The sequence below is a fragment of the Sminthopsis crassicaudata genome, chromosome 5 (assembly GCF_048593235.1).
Source record: "Sminthopsis crassicaudata isolate SCR6 chromosome 5, ASM4859323v1, whole genome shotgun sequence".
NCBI lineage: Eukaryota > Metazoa > Chordata > Mammalia > Dasyuromorphia > Dasyuridae > Sminthopsis > Sminthopsis crassicaudata.
This window is the reverse complement of record NC_133621.1, coordinates 9,757,014-9,777,256: the sequence shown is the minus strand read 5'-3', so window position 1 is coordinate 9,777,256 and position 20,243 is coordinate 9,757,014. Positions and strand designations below refer to the sequence as shown.

General features: G+C 35.6%; 1 protein-coding gene across 1 annotated transcript in view; it reads left to right on the top strand.

Annotated features, from left to right (window-relative positions):
• Positions 1-20,243, top strand: part of TMEM196 (transmembrane protein 196) — a 71,843-nt gene that overhangs the window by 43,132 nt on the left and 8,468 nt on the right. Inside the window, 1 exon segment of the mRNA XM_074267005.1 lies at positions 18,051-18,107. Within this exon segment, the coding sequence (XP_074123106.1) occupies positions 18,051-18,107 (57 nt within the window).

The following is a 20,243-nucleotide window of genomic DNA, read 5'->3' as shown; positions in this document are numbered from 1 at the left end:
CCCAGTTTTCCCACAGCCCCTCCAACATTCATCATTATTTGTTCCTGTCATCTTAGCCAATCTGACAGGTGTGTAATGATATCTCAGAGTTGTCTTAATTTGCATTTCTCTGATCAATAGTGATTTGGAACACTCTTTCATATGAATGGAAATAGTTTCAATTTCCTCATCTGAGAATTGTCTGTTCATATCCCTTGACCATTTATCAATTGGAGAATGGTTTGGTTTCCTATAAATCAGGGTCAGTTCTCTATATATTTTGGAAATGAGACCTTTGTCAGAACCTTTCCTTTTAAAAATATTTTCCCAATTTGTTACTTCCCTTCTAATCTTGTTTGCATTAGTATTGTTTGTACAGAAACTTTTTAGTTTGATGTAATCAAAATCTTCTATTTTGTGATCAATAATGATCTCTAGTTCTCCTCTGGTCATAAATTCCTTCCTCCTCCACAGGTCTCAGAGGTAGACTATTCTCTGTTCCTCCAATCTATTTATGATCTCATTCTTTATGCCTAAATCATGGAGCCATTTTGATCTTATCTTGGTATATCGTGTTAAGTGTGGATCCATATCTAATTTCTGCCATACTAATTTCCAGTTTTCCCAACAGTTTTTTCCAAATAATGAATTTTTATCCCTAATGTTGGCATCTTTGGATTTGTCTAGACTAGATTGCTATAGATGTACCCTTTTTTGTCCTTTGTATCTAATCTGTTCCACTGATCGACTGGTCTATTTCTTAGCCAATACCAAATGGTTTTGGTGACTGCTGCTATATAATATAGCTTTAAATCAGGTACACTTAGACCACCTTCCTCTGACTTTTTTTTCATTAGTTCCCTTGCAATTCTCAACCTTTTATTCTTCCAAATGAATTTTGTTGTTATTTTTTCTAGGTCATTGAAATATTTTTGGGAGTCTGATTGGTATAGCACTAAATAAATAGATTAGTTTGGGGAGTATTGTCATGTTGGATTTCCTGGAGATATTTTAATCTTAACATGCTCCAAATGCATCTGTTATATTTGCTTTTTTAAATTTTCCTAGTGCTGTATAGTTAACCAACCATCTTCCCAATTACCTTAGACTTCTTCTCCTCTTAATCCATATTTAATCTATTATGAGTCCTGTCAATTCTATCTTTGTATGCATATGTTTCTTTGGCTGGACACTGCCATCACTCTATTATAGGCCCTCATCACCTCCTACTTAGATTACTTCAATAGCCTTCTGATTGTCTTCTTTACCTTAAATGTCTCTTCACTTAAGTTCATCCCCTATTCAGCTGTTAATGATTTTCTTAAAGACTGGGTTTCCCATGTCACCATCCTATTCAATAAATGTTACTGACTCCTTATTACCTCCAAGTTCAAATATAAACTTCATTGCTTGGTTTTTCTTTATAACCTGGCCCCTTTTGTAATTTTAATCTTTTTACTCCTTCTGTGTACTCTTGGGATCAGGTGGGATTGGCCTCTTCACTTTTTGTCTCACAATATACTCCATCTCCCAACTCAGGATATTTTCACTAACTGCCCCCCATTTCTCAGACTTCTCCTTCATCCCTGCCTCCAAGCTTACATAGATGTCTTCGATTCTCTTTTCAAACTCCATCTTCTTTCAAGAAGTCTTTCCCAATCTTTCCCATTTAATGTTAGATCCCTCCCTTTAATATCATCCCCAATTTCTTCTGTGTCTGTCTCATTTGTACATAGTTGTTTGTTCTTGTTGTATTTTCTCCCTCACTAGAATGTGTAGTTTTTGAGAGAAGGCATTTTTGTTTTCTTTGTATTACCGGCATATAACACAGTGCCTGACACATAATAATTGCTTAATAAATTTATATTGAATTGATTTGATTTGACAAGAGAATTCCCTGATGTCACATAGCTGAGTAATGTCAGAACTGTGATTCACATTTGGTTTTGAGATTCCAGGTTCAGGGCTCTTTTCAGTGCTTCATATGCTGATGTATAGATGCCATTTTAGGATTTACCAATCCTTTTTGTAATTACAATTTCTCCTGGATCAATAAAAATTCATTTCTTGTCTTCACGTCCTCTCTGGTTATCCTCTGGGACCCCAGTAGGCATAAAATTCTCAAAGTTGCCCCATTAGTCTTCTGCCCTTTAGGCTGAATCATACCAATAGTTTTCCCCTTTCCTCATGGGTCCCTTTTTGCAGTATATAAACATTGTCATTGCATCTCCACAGTCAGTCTCTAAATTTTCCTCATCTCTACCTCCATGATTATAAAAAGGATATCTGTTCAAAAGAGGATCCTGGAATGTCTTCCACCTAAAAGGGAATGAAAAACCATCTATCTTATTAGAAAGACCAAATCTTTAAGTGCAAAATAAAGGAGAAATATATTTGTGTAAATTTGAATGGAAATTTAGGGATTGAACAGATAAATAAAAATATACAAAATGTAGGAAAGAAAGGAATGGATGCAAATTGTCTTCACTGGACAGTAAAAATGAAATACATTTCAGGGATCTGGAAAAGACACTTTCATGTTGGAATGGGTTACCACTGCCATCAAGTGGCTGGAATATATTAGGACTTTTTTGTATGGTAGATGTTATACAGTGCAGAAAGACTTTAAAGGCCAGGGGATTTCTAAACCAACATTTTTATTAAATGAGTGAAAAACCTGAGATCAGAGAGGTCAAATAACTTTCCTAACATCCCACAGATAATGGTCAAAATTAGATTTAAATGTAGATTTGGTATATTTCTTCACTGAATGAACTCAAATGACTTTACCTGTCTGGGACCTTAAGGGAACAGTATTCACTTCTAGTTTGAGTAAGTCTTCAGAGCTTCTATAAAAGGCCAAATATGTTGCATCCCTCATCCCATCACAATGAAATTTCCCCATGATTTAAATAGAGAATATGGTGTTCATTTTTCTTACCATCCTGAATCCAAAGGAAACTTACTGTCAATTAGCTTTGACAAACTTGGATTCAACTTTACTTACTTAGCTATTGGACCTTGGGAAGGTTATTTAATCTCTGCCTCTGATTCCTTAACTGAACTGTAAAATGCAGATAACAAAAGCATCTACATTACATGATAGTTGTGAAGATCAAATAAAATAATTCTTGAAAATTATCTAACATAGGAAAGTACTTAATAAGTGCTTGTTTCTTTTCTCCCTTCTTTCCTTTCTTGCTTCTTTTTTCCTTTCATCATCCCATCTTTCTTCTTTTTCTTTCTCCATCTTTCCTTCCTTTCTTCCTCCCTCCCTCTCAGATTCCCTGGTTCACTCTTTTCCTCCCTCCCTCCCCATTTTCCTCCCTGTCTCTCTTCTTTCCATCTTTCCTTTCTATAATAAAAAGGGAATGTCAGTATACTGAATACCAAAAGTGAAGTTGGTAAATACTCAGTAGATGTGGGAGTACTTTTGCCACCTTTTCCCACCTCACCTTTGTATAGTTAAGTCCTGACCCAACAGGTACAAATGTAGGGGACACCATCTAAGCTATTAATAGTCCACACATTATTGAAAAAATAACATGATAATTCCAGATTCCAGAAGATTCCACAGAAAAGTATTAAAGCCCAATTGGCTTATCTTTTCTGGAAAATAATTTGTAATTATATAAGAGAAAGTCACTAACCATTTCCTGTCTCATCATTCAGCAAATAACCCAAGTAGGTCAGACAGAAAGAAAAGTTCCCATAAGTATCAAAATATTCATAGCAGAACTTTCATAGCAGTGAGAAACTAGAAACAAAGTGGGAGGTTATCGATTGATGTGTGAGGGAAAAATTGTGACAAATGCATGTAATGCACTATTACTACACAGCAAAAAATAGTATGAGGAACTCAAAGAAAGATGGAACTAATCATATGTACAGATGCCAGTGAAGAGAGATAAATCAGAAAAAAACAATATTCTCATTAGCTTGAAATGATATAAATGATGAAAACCAATATGAAGCCAACCATCTTGGCTCTTTTCTCATCTCTTCACAATTTTAACATTTCTATGAATTTAGCTACTGCTTCTATTAATGGTCCTTTTATTGCTGGGAAATAAATAAATAGATAAATAAATAAATAACAAGACAAATCCAGATGTTAGAAGATGTCATAGAAAAACACTAAAGAATTTTAAACAGGTTGGATTTGACGCTGTTTTTCTGTATTCAAATCTCTATTCTCATGTCTGGATGTGACTCAGACCTCACCAAACCCCAGCTCTGGATTGTTCTGGCCATTTACCTCCTTTCTTACTGAGATGTTGCTGACAGGAGCTCAAGAAAATCACAAAACTAAACTGACTTGGTCCACTACCAACTGATATTACCCCAATTCAATCAGGTTCTCCCTACAGAATCGCAATCACACTGGTGCTACGTATGAGATAGATGTTTTTGACCCAGATCATCATCATGGAACAAGGGCAAAAAAATATGGTTGTTTGACATAGGATCTGGGTCAAAAACATCTATCTCATACTTGGCACCAGTGTAACTCTGGACAGCTCACAACCTCCCTGAATCCCAATTTGTCAAATGAGTGGTTGAAGTAGATAGCCTTCCTTATCTATATGTAGAATCTTATGATCCCCCTAGAGTTTGGGGCAACCACCTAATCTATTTTACCTTCTGTTTGGGAGGCTTACTTGACTTGGAGGGATGGGTTTGACAATGAATTAATTAGTATCTAGAAAGTAATCTGAAATAGAAACTCTCTGACTGGATGCCAACTTTAATTTTATGCAAAAAAGTTTCATAAATTCTAGTCTATTATTAACTTTACAGGAGAAGAAAAGTAAAAATAGCTTCATCGTTTCCTCAATGACAAAAAATACTGTTATTTTCCTTTCCCAGATTCTCAGTTAATGGTAATTCTATACCACCATAGATTTGGCATTTTGATATTAGTAATGACAGTACTGAGATACTGTTAGTTCCAAAAATACCTTCAGAATAATTGAAAGAGTATAAGATTTACAGTAAGGCTTCTTAAAGTGGCTAATATGGAATAGCTGCCCTTACAAAAAGACCACATTTGAATTCTGTTTCTTGGCACCTACTAGCTCTGTGACCTTGGGGAAATTGAGTAACTTCCCAATTCTCCAGAAAACTCTCTAAATATGAATCTGCAAAGAAAAAAAAAACTCCTCTGCATTGGGAGAGAGAAATTGCCATCAAGAGTACCTTATATTCATCAAATTACAAATCCAGAGGAAAAAAAATAAGCAAACAATAATACCTGTCCAATGCTATGCTGCCTGCTGGGTCACAAAATCAAATAAAAGCTTCCGTTCTAATATGAGATGGCAGGACATCACCAGGTAATTAAATAGAAAGCAATTTGGGCAAGGCAAGCTCAGTAAGAACTGGGAGTTTGGGAAGATATCACAGAGTAACAAGTACAGGTGCTATCTCAAAGGAAGAGAATGATTTTCAGAGGTGACAGTTGAGGAGAAAAAAAAAATCCCCTGACAATAAGAGGAGAGTTGGGATGTACAGGGCTGGTGACAGCCCACTGTGGTTGGATTGAAGTATGGCTGAGGAGAGGATGATGGGGAGAGGGATAAGGATAGAAATAATCATAAAGACCATCATAATAATGGTTATGCTTGTCATTATAAATAGCTCTTCAATGATTTATTTTTTTTAATGATTTACATTTACTATTGTGTGATAGCCATAATAGCCCTTTGATGGTAGATGTTATTGTTATTATTAATTCTATTTTACATAAGAAAAGATTCTCGGATACACAACTTCCTTCCTTCTTTTGACTTTTCCATACCAAAGTGTCTGCTTTATTTTTCAGCATTATAATGAGGTAAGAATAGGAACAGGAGGCATTTTCTTGTTCATTTAAGAAATTCCCAGATTTAGAGGAGGACAGAACCCCATATAGCAATGCAGGTCAGCACCTTTCTCTACAACCTAAAGTTTTAGTTAATTAAAGCAGAGAGAAGGGCAGCTAGGTGGCTAGATATATTATCAGGCCTGGATTCAGGAAGGATTCAGAAAGACTTCCTAAGTTCACATGTAACTTGAGACATTTACTAACTGTATGTCCCTGGGCAAGTCTCTTGCCTCAGTTTCCTCATCTATAAAATGAACTGGGAAAGGAAATGACAAGTTACTCAAGTGTTGCCAAGAAAACTCTAAATGTGTTCATAAAGAGTAGACAGGACTAAAAATGACTGAACAAAATTCAGTTATTAAATGACTTGTCCAAAATGACATAGGAAATGTATCTCAAGTAAGACTTGAAACCAGATTTCCATAGTTCTAAGACTGATTTTCAATTCACTCCTTTATGTGAAAGACAGATAGGTAGAGAGAGAGAGTAAGGAGAGGAAAAAAAAAAGAGGAAAGGCAGAAAAAGACAGAGAAAGAGACACTGAGAGGCCAAAAATCTGAATCAAAATCAATATCATTATTTCAACCAAAAATTTATTACCATTCTATAAAATAAGGCATTTTTTATTCCCCCTCTAAAAAAAGTTATACAATACATATCTAAATCATTCTATATACATATATTCATATATGTGTTTAATACCTACAAATGCATATAATTTTCTTCCCCATAATTAGTGACTTGAGTTTTATTTTTAAGAATTAACTTGGCAGTGTTTTATTTCATTAAATAGTGGTATTAGACCTTAGTATTTATTCAGAGGATAAAGGTGGAGGAGACAGGTCATCGAAAATAAGGCTGGCTATACTAAATCTGCAACAGTTTTGGTTCATTTTACTTATTGTTGATCAAATAAAACAGTCCTGTGCCCTTGGACCAGATAAAACAGATACACAGCATATTTTATGGAAAGAACAAGACTTAACCTTGGTACAAATCTTCTGGTAAATTTCTTGTTGTTAGAGTGGTCCACCATCATTAAACTTTCACTCCATTTATTTCAGCACAAAGGACAGTCCTCAAAATCTTCAAAAACAAATAGAACTTAACATTGAAATATAACTTCATGGTTTCTAAAACATTTTTCAAATAGTATCTCATTTAATAACCCTAGGAGAGAAGTGTTGTTATTCTCCTCATTTTATAAATGAGTAAGTAAACTGAAGCAGACAGTTCCCAGGCTCATTCAGCTGGTGGCCAAATTTAAACACAGGTCTTCTTGATTGCAAGGCTACCATTCTATCCACTGAATCAGCAACTGATTGAATGAGTCAACAAAGAAATACATGAATGAAAATATGATTTATTAATCACTTTTTATGTGCAAAGCTCCAGAGAGTTGAACAGAAAAGCAAGACTCACTTTCAAGAAGTTTACATATAAATAAGGTAAGATACCACCTAGATGAGACTTCAACTTTAAATCAAATACGAAAACTCGTTGCTCCTTACTTAGGATGCAATAGCAAAGCAGATGGTAGGTGACTTTATTTAGAGTCATTACCACTGAAAAACTTTGCAGTTTTTCAAGTTTGACTATTTCATGGTGCCAAGGATTCTGGCATCAAAGATTTTCCTTGCTGGTAATTTCATTAGCTATGGCTCCTGAAGAAAAGGGAGCTTCAGCAGTCATAGAGAAAGTTGCCAGGATACATCTCTACAAAGGTTCCTGCTTTTGATCATCGCTATAGGAAGGAGTCTGGATGAAGAAACGGAGTTCTGGAAAAGTTCTGGGCTTCTGGGCAAAGGGTCCAACACTCTCTCAACTTAGATCTGAAGAAAGGGAGAAGAGGAGGATAGAAGAAATGGTTTAACCAGCACATCTCATTTCCTGTCCCAGCCCCAGAGGGGCATTAAATCATAATGACATATATTATAACTCAAGAAGTGACAGAAAATTTCTCTCCACTGCAAAATACTCCTCTGCTGAACTACTGGACATTCTTGAATTTATTTTTCCTTTTGATACTTAGAAACACTTTCAAAGATCTTAGATTTCACTGATAAAAATAATCCTTTCCATGATGAAACCTGTAACCCATCTATGCCTTAATTGACACCCTGTGCACTTTTTAGAATCAAAGAGTGGAAGGGAAGTGACAGATCACTAAGTAGATTTCTCTTGTCTCACAGATTGAAAAACTGAGGCCCAGAAAAGTACAATGTCACATGAGTATAAAATGGAAAAGCAAATATTTAAATCTAGGTCTTTTGACTCCAGCTCCATCATTCCTTCCACTGTACAGTGCATTTTTCTCTTAAATAATATTTAAACAATATTCTAAATTACTTTTCTTAATTTTTTCAGAATTCATCATGTACTACTATAGTATTCTGAGTAGCTATCCATTATTTCTCATACTTTCTAGATTACTATGACATTCTCTTATCTGATCACACAGATCCTTGACTTTTCCACATCTGCTTATAATTTCACCAATTAGAGATCCATTCAGATGAACAAAGGTCATACATGGGAATTTCAATAAATTATTCCTTTACACTTTAGTGGGAACAGATTTAATCACTCTAATTTCTACTAATAGTAATATAATCTCATAGAATGTAGGATCAGAAGTGACCTTAAGGGTCATCTATCATCAAGTACAACCAATTTCTTTTACAAATTAGAAACTGAGGATCAAGGTAGTGAAATAATTTATTTTTTTATTGAATAAGTGTACCAATGTCAACATGTATTCATTGACTGCTTCCTGTGTACTTAAATGGCAATGGAATAAGAAGTTTAAGATGCGCTATCTGACCTTAAGGGCTTTTGTGGTGGAATATAACTTTTTTGCTTAAAACATAATTACTTAAGAAAATGTATGATCAAGCAACTAAACTCTCAAAATTTCAGTTGCTCTGTTCCATCTGTCAGCTAAAACTCAATCAGCACCAATTTCAAGTGCCTTCTATGTGCCAGAAACTATGCTGAGTGCCAAAGTTACAAAGACAAAAGGGGAACAGAAACAAATTTCCTACCCCAAAGCAGATTGTGATGTTATTTATGGTAACACTGGAGCACAAGGAGCAGGTATAAGCCTTATTTAATTGAAAACAAGACAATGAAAACCTAGAGAAGGGTCAGGAGTCCATCACCCAGCTTATTTAAAGCTTGAATGAAAAAGCTTATCAGAAAATGTTAGATTCTTACTAAGTGCTAATGAGATAATGAGATATTAGGTTCTTACTAAGTGCTAAGTTGGTACTTGACAATTCTCTAGTTCAGGCCATGACTGGGAGTTTTACTTGTGAATTTCTGGGGAAGAGCTTGCATGCTTAGGAGGAGCAAGTTCAATGGTTGAAGTAATCTTTCCCAGAAGCCCTTGCATTAGCCCACACCCATTCTCTGGGAGGATAAAAGAGGGAAGTCACTACTCTGGACCAGAGTTAACGGCAACTGTCTGGAGACAATGGTTCTCTACAGGAAGAAGAATCTGTCTGAGAGATTTGAGTTGACACAGCAGATCTCCTCCCAGAGAGCGATCGGCAGCTTCTGGAGACAACAGCACATTACAAGAAAAGACTAAAGAAAAAGATAAGGATGAAGGGCAATTTAATAAAGATAGATGGAAACCTATTAGTTGGAAAAGGGTAATCAACCATTTTTGGATTCTTCTCCTATCTTGTTCCTTCAAGACTTTCCAAGGTAGTAATCAATCATAGGATCATAGATCTAGTGTTGAAAGAGATCGCAAAAGATAATTGTCCAATCCCTTCATTTTTGAGATGAGGAAATTGAGGCACATAGAAGTTTAGTGATTTGCCCAGGATTACAATGAATAGAGCTAGAAATAGATTTTGAACCCAGATTCTTTTACTAAAAAGGCATTGTTCTTTTCACTATGCCATGGTACTTCTCTTACCCAATCAACAAGTATTTATTAAGCATATAAAATATATAAAGCATTGCACTAGGTAATAGGGATACAAAAAATTAACTAGGGGATCTGCAAAGTCTATCAGTTGGAAGATAGACTCTTTGAGGGCTATATACTATAAATAGAAATAGAAAGACAGAGACAGAGAGAAACAGAGAGAGACACAGAGAGAGGCAGAGAGACAGAAACAGAGACAGAGAGACAGACACTGATAGACACAGAGACAGAAACAGACAGAGAGATTCAGAGAAACAGAGCGACACACAGAGAGAATGCAAATTAATTACGAGTTTCAAAGGGCTCAAGAATGTTCCATGGAGATGGTGGCATCTGAGATGAGCTTTGAAGAAAACTAGGAATTTTGAGACCTATATTGATGAGAGAATGAATTCCACTCATGAGTTCTGCCTGTGTAAGAACACAAATACAGAAGATAAAATATTGTGTTTGGGCAAAAAATTAGAGAAAAAAAAGAAAAGAAAAGAAAAAAAAACATTCATTTGGTTGTATTGCACAGTATTCGGTCATGAAGGACTTCAAAAGTAAAACAGCCAGAGAAGCTTGCGTTTGAGCCAAGAAATAATAGGGAGGACTTGAATTTGCTTACTAAGGACCAGACTTGGTCACACCTTTCATTTCATTATGTTACTTGGTCATCTGGGTAGAGGGAAACTGCACGGGCCCTGTTCTCTTCTTCTTTGCTGAGTTGTAGGTCTCTAAAGGGGGCATAACTCCATATGAAGATTGAAAAGCTCAGTCGCCCATGCTTCCCAAATGTTCTTTTCTGATATACCCTCTAATATACCCAGTGCCATCCTGGCTCCCCACAAATGTCCTGCAGAAATCACTAAATAAAAGGGAGTGGTGTAGAGAAGGGAAAAGAAAAAAAACTCTTGATTTTTGGTCCTAATTTAAAGCACAAAGACAGCTACTGCACATTATGTATCAGGGTATATAGTCAATGCCTCTCAGATAATTAATGGATAATAGAATTACCCCCCCCACCAAAAAAATCAACAAAACATATTTGGCACTCTGTGGCATTTAATATCCTGAAGTTATAAACTGATCTTATGAGACTCAATATAATTTATTCTTAAAAGTTAAGTTAAAAAAGGAAAAAAAAAGTGGTAATCAATGAGTAATAGAAACATGAATCACTGTGGTTTTCAACCTAAATACATTTAATAAGAATGTAAATGGGGGTTCCATAATTAATATGAGTGGCAAGATAAGTCTCTCATGTGAGAATGATGCTTATTAAGCTGCTTAATCAAAGTGGTAAAATATGTAAGAACAGCCCTTAAACATCTCTGTGCCATCGACCTAACAATAGTTGTTGGGTGACAACAACCAAATTAATTAAATTGGAGAAAGGGAATTGCTTCAAGCTATTAAATTATCAGATGATGAAAACCTTGGAATGGTTTGAAAGAACATAAAATGCATCTCTGCACTTAAATATATCAGAAAAGGATGTTCCAGCATGGCTATTCCAACATCTGTTTTAAGAGTTAAGCATTAGGAAGACTTGGAAAAGCTAAGCTCTTGTGTCTATAACCAAAGGTCAGCAAAAGGGAGAGACAGAGTTTTTTTTAACCCTTCTTTCCAACCTGTTTACGTAGAGTCTATGAATAACCCACACTCATTCTAGCCAGAAGTTGAGAAGACAAAGTAGATTTGCTGAAGGAAGGAAACACCAGGGAACAGCATCACTTCAAGACAGAGAAGGATAACTTCAGCATCTTAAAAGGACTGCAACTCTCATCCACACCTCAGAGCAACTTCATGAGGGGGACAAAGGACTTCTGGCCAGTCAGCAACTGGAGTTATCTCTTTGACACAAGCACTGTGCCCACTCTCCCTAGTGTACTGTATGTACTTGTGGAAGAGGATGGCACAGACGTGGGGATAGGTGGGATTTTTTTAAACCAGCTATCAGTGGTAAAACAATGCAGAGTACATAACATGAGGACCCATGAGTCAAAGTATTAGAGAAACTTCCTCAATCTTCAGGCTGTTCCCTACAATTCAACAATGCTTTGGGGAACTTGCCCCCCAAAATGAGCCAGATTTGAGAGAATGGTCCCAGGAGGACACAATAATAGCTATAATTTTATGGCATTTCAAGTTTTGCAAAGATGTCTTTTCATAGTATCAGATTTCATCTTCAAAATAACCCTCTTGGGCGCAGCTAGGTGGTGCAGTGGATAGAGCACCAGCCTTGAATTCAGGAGGACCCGAGTTCAAATCTGGTCTCAGACACTTAACACTTCCTAGCTGTGTGACCCTTGGCAAGTCACTTAACCCCAGCCTCAGAAAAAATAAAAAAAATAAAAAATAACCCTCTGAGCAATTTGGAACTATGCCCAAAGGGCTATCAAACTGTAAATATCCTTTGACCTAGCTGTGACATTACTGGGTCTATATGCCAAGGAAATCATAAAGGAGAGAAAAGAATCCACATGTGCAAAAATGTTTGGAGCAGCTCTTTTTTGTGGTAGCAAAGAATTGGAAAATGAGTAGATGCCCATCCATTAGGTAATAGCTGAACAAATTGTGGTATATAAAGAAAATAGAATATTATTGTTCTATAAAAATGATGAACAAGCTGATTTTAGAAAGACCTGGAAAGATTTACGTGAACTGATGGTGAATGAAACAAGAAGAACCAGGAATACAATGAACACAGTAAGAACAAGAATGTGCGATGATCATCTATGAAAGACCCAGTTCTTCTCAATGGCTCTGTGATCCAAGGAAATCCCAATAAACTTTGAATAGAAAATGCCATCTGCATCTAGAAAAACAACTATGGAGATTGGATGTAAATCAACACATACTATGTTCACTCCTTTTTTGTGTTTTCTTTTTTTTTCTCTCTCTTTCTCTCTCATGGTTTTCCCCCTTTTTTCTGATTTTTCTCTCCCAACATGATTCATACAGCAATTTAAATTATTATGTTATTTATTATTAATTAAATTAATTATTAATGTTATTACTTAAGTTAATTATTAAAATATTTAATGTATTAAATTATTAATTCAATTAATACTTATTAATTAAATCATGACATTTAATTAAATTATTAAAATTAATTTATTAAAAATATTCCCCTGAGGTGAGTGCCATCATTACTTTTGCTTCAAAGATGAATAAACTGAGGATGATTTACTTTAAGTGACTTGCCCAGTGTACCACAGCTAGCAAGTATCTGAACTATCATATGTATAGGTTATTTGCTCAAAGAACTTCTGGAATTATGAAAGTAAACCTCTGGTTGGTAGCTGTTAATATTTTAAAATCACTTTTCTTTTTAAATGATCGTGTCTGTGATTCATCACACAGACATATGCATCTGGCTTCCACTCTGCTTTCAGGAATCCTGAAAATGAACTCTCCAGTGTCTCCAAAGTCGTGCCAGTTCCACTGGAGACACTTTCCAGATACCCTAGGGCAAATTTGTCTCCTTTTCCTATCCAAATTTTCTTTAGTTTTATTTCTACTTCTTCATGCAATGCTTTGGTAATTGTAATAGTTGAGTCATTAATAGAAAGAGAAGTGGGTTATCATAATCTGGAGAGATATTGCAATTTTTCATCTATTTATTGTGCTTCTTTTAAGCTTTTCCTTAAATATTCCCAGGATAATTTCCTTAACTGAAGTCTCTGGCAAAGCTTTCAGCAAACTTATTTTTCTTTCTAAAATTTTCAATGTTTTATATGATAGCAATGATCATAATTCTTTCTCTGCTTTTTATAGTATCCCCACTTCCACATAATCCCCATCTATAAACACTTGGATACTATCCAGGAACCATCTGAGGTTTTGCTTTACCTTACTGGAAAAAATGCCTTCATTCAACTTCTATGTCAGTTAAAAGTTCCAAGCCTTGCCAATGAGCATAACTCTCCCCTCACAATACTAACTTCCCCTTTATTTATTTAGATCCCCATTGCTTGGCAGAAAACTTAGCACACAGCAAGCTCTTCATAAATATTCTATCATTCTTTATTTCTTCCCTTCTTCCCTCCTGCCTTCCTTCCTCCTTTCATCCTTTCCTCCCTCCCTCCTTCCTTTCCTTCCTTCCTTCTTTCCTTCTTTCCTTCCCTCGCTCCTTCCTTCCCTCCCTTCTCCCCTCCTTCTCTCTCTCCATCTTTCCTTGCCTTCCTCCCTCCCCTCTCTCTCTTTTTCTTTTCTTCCTTCCTTTAATTCTCCTTCCTTCCTACTTTCTCCTGTCTCTTTCCCCTTTATCCAATTATTTAATTTATCCCAACCTACCCTATCCTATTTACCAATTATCTATCATCACTTTCTCTATCTACCTTAGTTGCAATATGTATAAAATGTGAATATTTGCTGAAATCTTTCCCAAATTCACCATACAAACTGGGTTTTTCCAGTTATCTAGGTAGACAGATAGCTGCACATGTATAAGTAGAAAGATGAGTATCTTGCAAGATAGCAAACTATTGTTATATTGTATCTATTACTATCTTCCTCTGACAGTTCTTTTTAAATTTATATATTATTCTGAATTTAAGAAATAAAATAAGTAAATCCATAGCATAGTAGAATAGAAAAAATATGATTGTCAATGAAGCTACAAATCTGTTGTGTATAACTTGCTATTCCTTTTAAATGTATAATACAGTTATCAAATAACATTCTTTTTTTTCCTCTCAAACAAGTTAACATACTAAGAAGAGTTTGCTTTTAGCTGCCATGTCTGCTTGAGGAGATAAAATGCTTGTTGGGGATAAAGCAGTTTCTAGATTTGTTTAGCTTCATTGGAACTATTAATTTAATGTTCTTTTATTTTTCCCCCTTTTACTTGTTTTAACATGCAAAATATTTATATATCTCAGGTTGGAGTTAATTAAATTATATGTCATATCTTCTGCTTACTTATATTATTTCTTCTACTTTGGAATTGATTTCTTTTTTTTTCCTATAATTAATAAATTGTATACATCATTTGATACTGAAATGACTTCTTTTTCAGTAACCAGTCATTTCTAGACTGCTATGCTAAAATACATTTCTCTTCTTTCTTCTGTGAGTTATTGGGTATTTAGCAGCTACAGAATCTTTAATGAATGAAAGAAACACACATGATATCTAGGCATGAAGTATCTTTATAGATTCAATCCAATCCATTCAACAAACATTTATTAAACAATTATATGAAGGTGCTCTCCAAGGTACTTCAATTACAAAGAAGGGGAAGGGGGAAATAATTGGAGATGTTTGTAAATTCTTTCATGGTTAACTACATGGTACTTGGAAGTTACCACTCCCTGTTTAATCCTGAAGGTCAGAAATTAAATTATGAATTGGCATACTGATAGGTTTCCATGACATAGGGTAATTGAGAATTTTTAGACTGGGTTTGTAGCTTTTATCTTCCTTTTATTCCTTTCTAGCTATTTCAGCAGATGTATTGAAATTACCTAATTTATGAACTATCTTTTTTGTCACACTGAAAGTTTATAATGTGCATCAGCTGCTTTTAAACTTTGTCTTCATTTTCTACACCAGAGAAATCAAACTCATGGTCCATAGTCCTTATTTCTCTACAAAAACTGCCAGTGCTGGCAAAACAAGATGAAAATATATTTGGGAAAGATTTTTCTAAGCAAATAAAAATTGAATAAAACATAGATAATGCTTATTTGTAGTTTTCTTAATTCAATACTTTCCATATCTCCTATCACACAATCACTATACATAGGATACAGTGTGAAAAGAGATCTGAAGTTGAAAGGCCTTTGTGGAGATCTGGGCTTTGTTACTACACAGTTGCTTCTATTTTCTGAGCCTTGGTTTTCACTTTACAATGTAGAGTTTAGGCTAAGTGATCTCTGAAGTCCTTCCCAGGTTCAAATTTATGATTCTATGACATCTAAGATTCCATAATTTCCTATTAAAATAAAAGAGCTAGATGGATTTTTTTTCAGTAACCAGTCATATATAGACTGTTATGCTAAAATACATTTCTCTTCTTTCTTCTTTGAGCTATTGGGTATGGATTTTTATTTGTTCATAGTGAGGAGTATGGTGGTGATGGGGAAGGGAATACTATGCTGTCTTTTGAATAAGCCTCCATTTTCAGGGTACACACTAGTCAAATCTAATCCCTATGTTTTGCTTTCCTCTACTCCAGTTTTTATGCAAGCTCAACTGAAAGACAAAAAAAATTTGTCTCACAACTCCATGGTCCATACTAGACTTTCAGATTAAGAAATCTCTATCCCTTCACTTTAAACAAAATAAAATTCTATCATTTGAGTGACTGAACAATTATGAATCCAGATAACTATATTCTAAAAAAAACTGAAGGAGTAATTTGTATTCAGAAACTCACATTCCCCCAAGGAAACTTCTCTACATTGTCAATTGATGGTTTTTCCCTGCCTTGGCTTTTATCGCAAAGAATACCGCTTTTTGTTGACATATTCTCAGTTGTGACGTGGGTTTTCTACCCGTAATAGCATGATATACTAAATGAACAAAAAGAATCTAGCTTAGGAAACTAAGTGAAATTTTAGGGGAAGTTGGTCTTTCCACTAAACAAAATTGATAATAGGAAAATCTCAGTGCCCAGAATAGTATCCAGTGAAGATCAAAGAGGAAAAAAAAATAGAATTCTGTTTCTTTTCAAAACATAATCATGACCAATCAAATGGCATATTGTTACAACATCGAAATTCCTGCAAACACTGTTTTTATATGGTCATGTTTCGTGTTATTTTATTCTTACCAATAAATTTTATGTAGGAAATCTTTAAAAGTTGTTAATGACTAGTTGTAAAACTGTAACTTTTAAGACCAAACATGCAAGTGTATACTTAGAAACTTCAACATTTTCTACTTTGTTTTTTTTTTCCTTCCCTTCTTCCTTTTTTTTTTTTTTTTTGTTTTGATTTGTTTTGTTTTTTTGAGGGAATTAGTAAGGGTAAGTCTTAAATGACCATAAATTTCCCATCTCCTTTCTACTTTAAGGCTTGAAAAATAATGTTTTTCAGACATTCTAAAAGGTCCTGGTATTGTTGTCCTTTTTTACATTGATTCTTCTCGGTCACTGTCTACTGTTAAAACAGATTCCTGGAAGCAGAAATGGCAAAGAGCCTAGCAGATATTGTCCAGCGAGTATGCAGTGCATCCAATTTTGCAGCATACAATAATCTGAAAAATGGAGATAAAAATTGAATCATGTGATCATTTCTTTAATTAGTGGCTACATAATTGTATCAATTTACTTATATATTACATTGAAACTCTTCAGGAATATCAGAAGGACTAACTATCAAGATAACAAGGGTATGGAGTCACTTATTATATAATATCTAGAAAAGTGTCTGTTCTGAAATATGGTTCCTGATGTTATCTAAAATTACACTATTGCTGATTCATTCTTTTAAGCTGAAAATTAGGCACTCTGATTTTTTTTTACTTTTTTTAAAATTAGGAATATTACTACAAAATTCCTAAATTCTCCTCTAAACCTGTTTTGTGAAGTACCAAGAAATCTGTTTCAAATAATCTCCTGTTGATATCTAAAATTCCACTATTGTGATTCATTTGTTTTAGACATGCTTCTATTCGTGTTTTTTTTTTTTTAAAGGGAGATTAATACACAAAGTAAAATAAATCCCTCAACACTCCTGTATGAATAAATTGACTTTAGGAATTTCTTCTCATGAATAAACTTGTACTTTCTGAAAGAATAAGAATATTAGATTCCTGTTTGGGAGGCCAGAATTCAGACAAAGGGCACTGAAGGACTGCTTTTATCATTGTCACATTTTCTCCCTCAGGATCAGCCCTATATAATTGTGGGCAAAATTCTCCTTTTTGTAAGCATTATGTATTGAAAAGGGCAAGGGATTTGGAATTCTGGGTTCAGATCCCCCCTCTGCCAATTGATACATGAATTGATCATGAATCCATGGGCAAGGAACTTAATCTATATCGATCTCAGTTTCCTCATCTATAAAATGAAATGGGATTGTAATTTTTTTCTAGTTTTCTAATCCCTATGATTCCTAACTCCTGTAAAGGTATTGTCCACTTCAGACTTTCATAGATTAAGAACCAGATAAAGGGGCCACAAGCTAACTCATAATGGGGCAATTTGCTGTCAGGAACTATTCAATAATCATTCTCTCTCTCTCTCTCTCTCTCTCTCTCTCTCTCTCTCTCTCTCTCTCTCTCTCTCTCTCTCTCTCTCTCTCTCTCTCTCTCTCCTTTGCTTTTCAGTTTCTGCTTTGCGGTATCTGTGGAATTCTGTGTGCCAAAAAAAAGTCTGGACTTGTCGTAAGTTTTTGCATTGCTTATTCGGTGATTCGGTGTCTCTTCAGGGCCCAGGGGATGACTGGGCTCATGTCTTCTGTGGCCTCCATGTGCTAGAGGCCACTTATTTATTGGGGATGTAATGAGGGCACAGAACCAAACCCTCCCAGTCATTCCTTCCAGAAAACCAGTGGGTCACTGAATGACAGCACAATAGGGAAAGCTTGAATGGGCTCTTTAAATAGCCCTAGAATATAACTTCCGATCCTGGCAGCAGTGCCAACTTCTTGTCTCCCACTTTATGGACTGCAGGCAAGTCACGTGACTCTCCCAGCAACCAGCCAAAGCAATTAGCTGGCATCCCTGGGAACTTTAACTGCTTAAGTACAGACCTGGACCTAAGGGATCCCAACAGGCTTTGATTGCAAACCTAATTTTGCAAGTGGGCTTCCTGCAGCCATTCAAAGTTCGGTTGATTTTGATTTTTCTTTTTTTAGTTCAGCTTGAGTTTAACACCCTGCATGACTCTTTTAAGATCTGAGCCCTGAGCACCCCATGTCTAAAGTGCTTACAGATGTTCATGTTTCACAGAGCATGAATGCCCAAGATGGCAGGGGGGTTTAGATTACAGAAAGTACCACTGGCCGGATGCTCATCTCGGTACACCAGGCTACGTGCCTGCCTGAGTGACCAACTCCTGCTGCCTTCTGTGAAGTTTTACATAAAGCTAGAAAATGAAAGGGAGAGAACAGATCTCTGTTCTATAGGTTGCTTCAAAAAGACCAAAAAAAAATCAACTTTTGCAAATTTGTGGAGTTAGCCAGAGCCTTCAGCCCCAAGAGTGAGTGGTGTGATGTCTCTCAGAATAAGGGAAGGGTCACCACACACAGTCATAGATCTCATTGATGCTGATCAGAAGAAAGATAGAGACAGAAGACTAGAAGATATGAGCCTACTTTGGGTCTATTCAATTAATCTCTTGGAGGGTTGCCCCTCTCTGAGACAAACAATATATGGCAGGAGAAAGAGTTCTGGAATAGCAGAGAGAGGAATTTGGTTCAAATTCTGCTTCTTTTGCTCGCTACTTGTGTGACTTTGGGCACATGCATTTAACTCCTTGTGCCTCAGTTTTCTCTTCTGGAAAACAAAAAAGTTGGATTAAAGGGCCTCTAAAGTCCTATCTATCTCTAAGTTTATGGACTAGAGTACTGCAAATATAAAAGCTCCCCCTATATATAAAATGAAAACATTAATAATGATTTAAAATACCCTACTAGAAAGGTGTCTTTGGAGGGGGAAGAATTTAGCCCTGGGGACTTGCTCTTCTCCATCCTCTTGTGCTCTTCTCATCATTGTTCCTTCTGCCTTTCAGGGCAATGACTCCACCCGGTTGGGCTCTCTCTATGGCTGGAATGGTAAAGTCAAAAGGGGATCATCTTCCTCTTTCTGACCCCTTTTATCAAGAAACACATCAGATCAGATCCTCTACCATCTGCCCTTTAATAGTGGTTAGAAACACCATTCCATGGATTATGTTACTATTTCCTCTTGTTCCATATCCAGAAAGATAGTGATAAAAATGATTATGATTTATGTGTCAATCTCTTGTGTAGATGATGAACCAGTAGAGAAATTCTCAGAAGCACTGAATAACATTTTCCATATCCAATTTACCATAGTGGAAAAAGCTCTAGATTTGAAGATAAGAAAACTTAGGTTTAAGACTCCTAAACCCCAAGAAACACATGATGACATGTGTGATACAAGGCAAGTCCTTTAACTATTCTGTGCCTCAGTTTTCTTATCTGTGAATAGCGTTCGCTAATGGCCTCTAATCTTCTTCCCAATTCTAAAACTGTGATTTTATAACACTCATATTTGACACCAGAAATATCCTTTCCTCTCTTGAGTCATATCTTAACTGGATATCTCGGTAGATAATGAAAAAAAATTAAGCCAGTGATAAGTCAATAACTGAGTGCTTTCTGTGTGTGATTCTCCTACAGGGATACTTGAGTTTGTTTTAAAAAAAAAAGAATATTCCTTTCAACAATTATTTTAGTAGCCATGATGGAACTCCTTAAGTCAATGTTATCGCAATTATTCATTTGGCTTAAAATATATGATAAATCATTGGCGTCCTGAAAATTTTGGTCAATT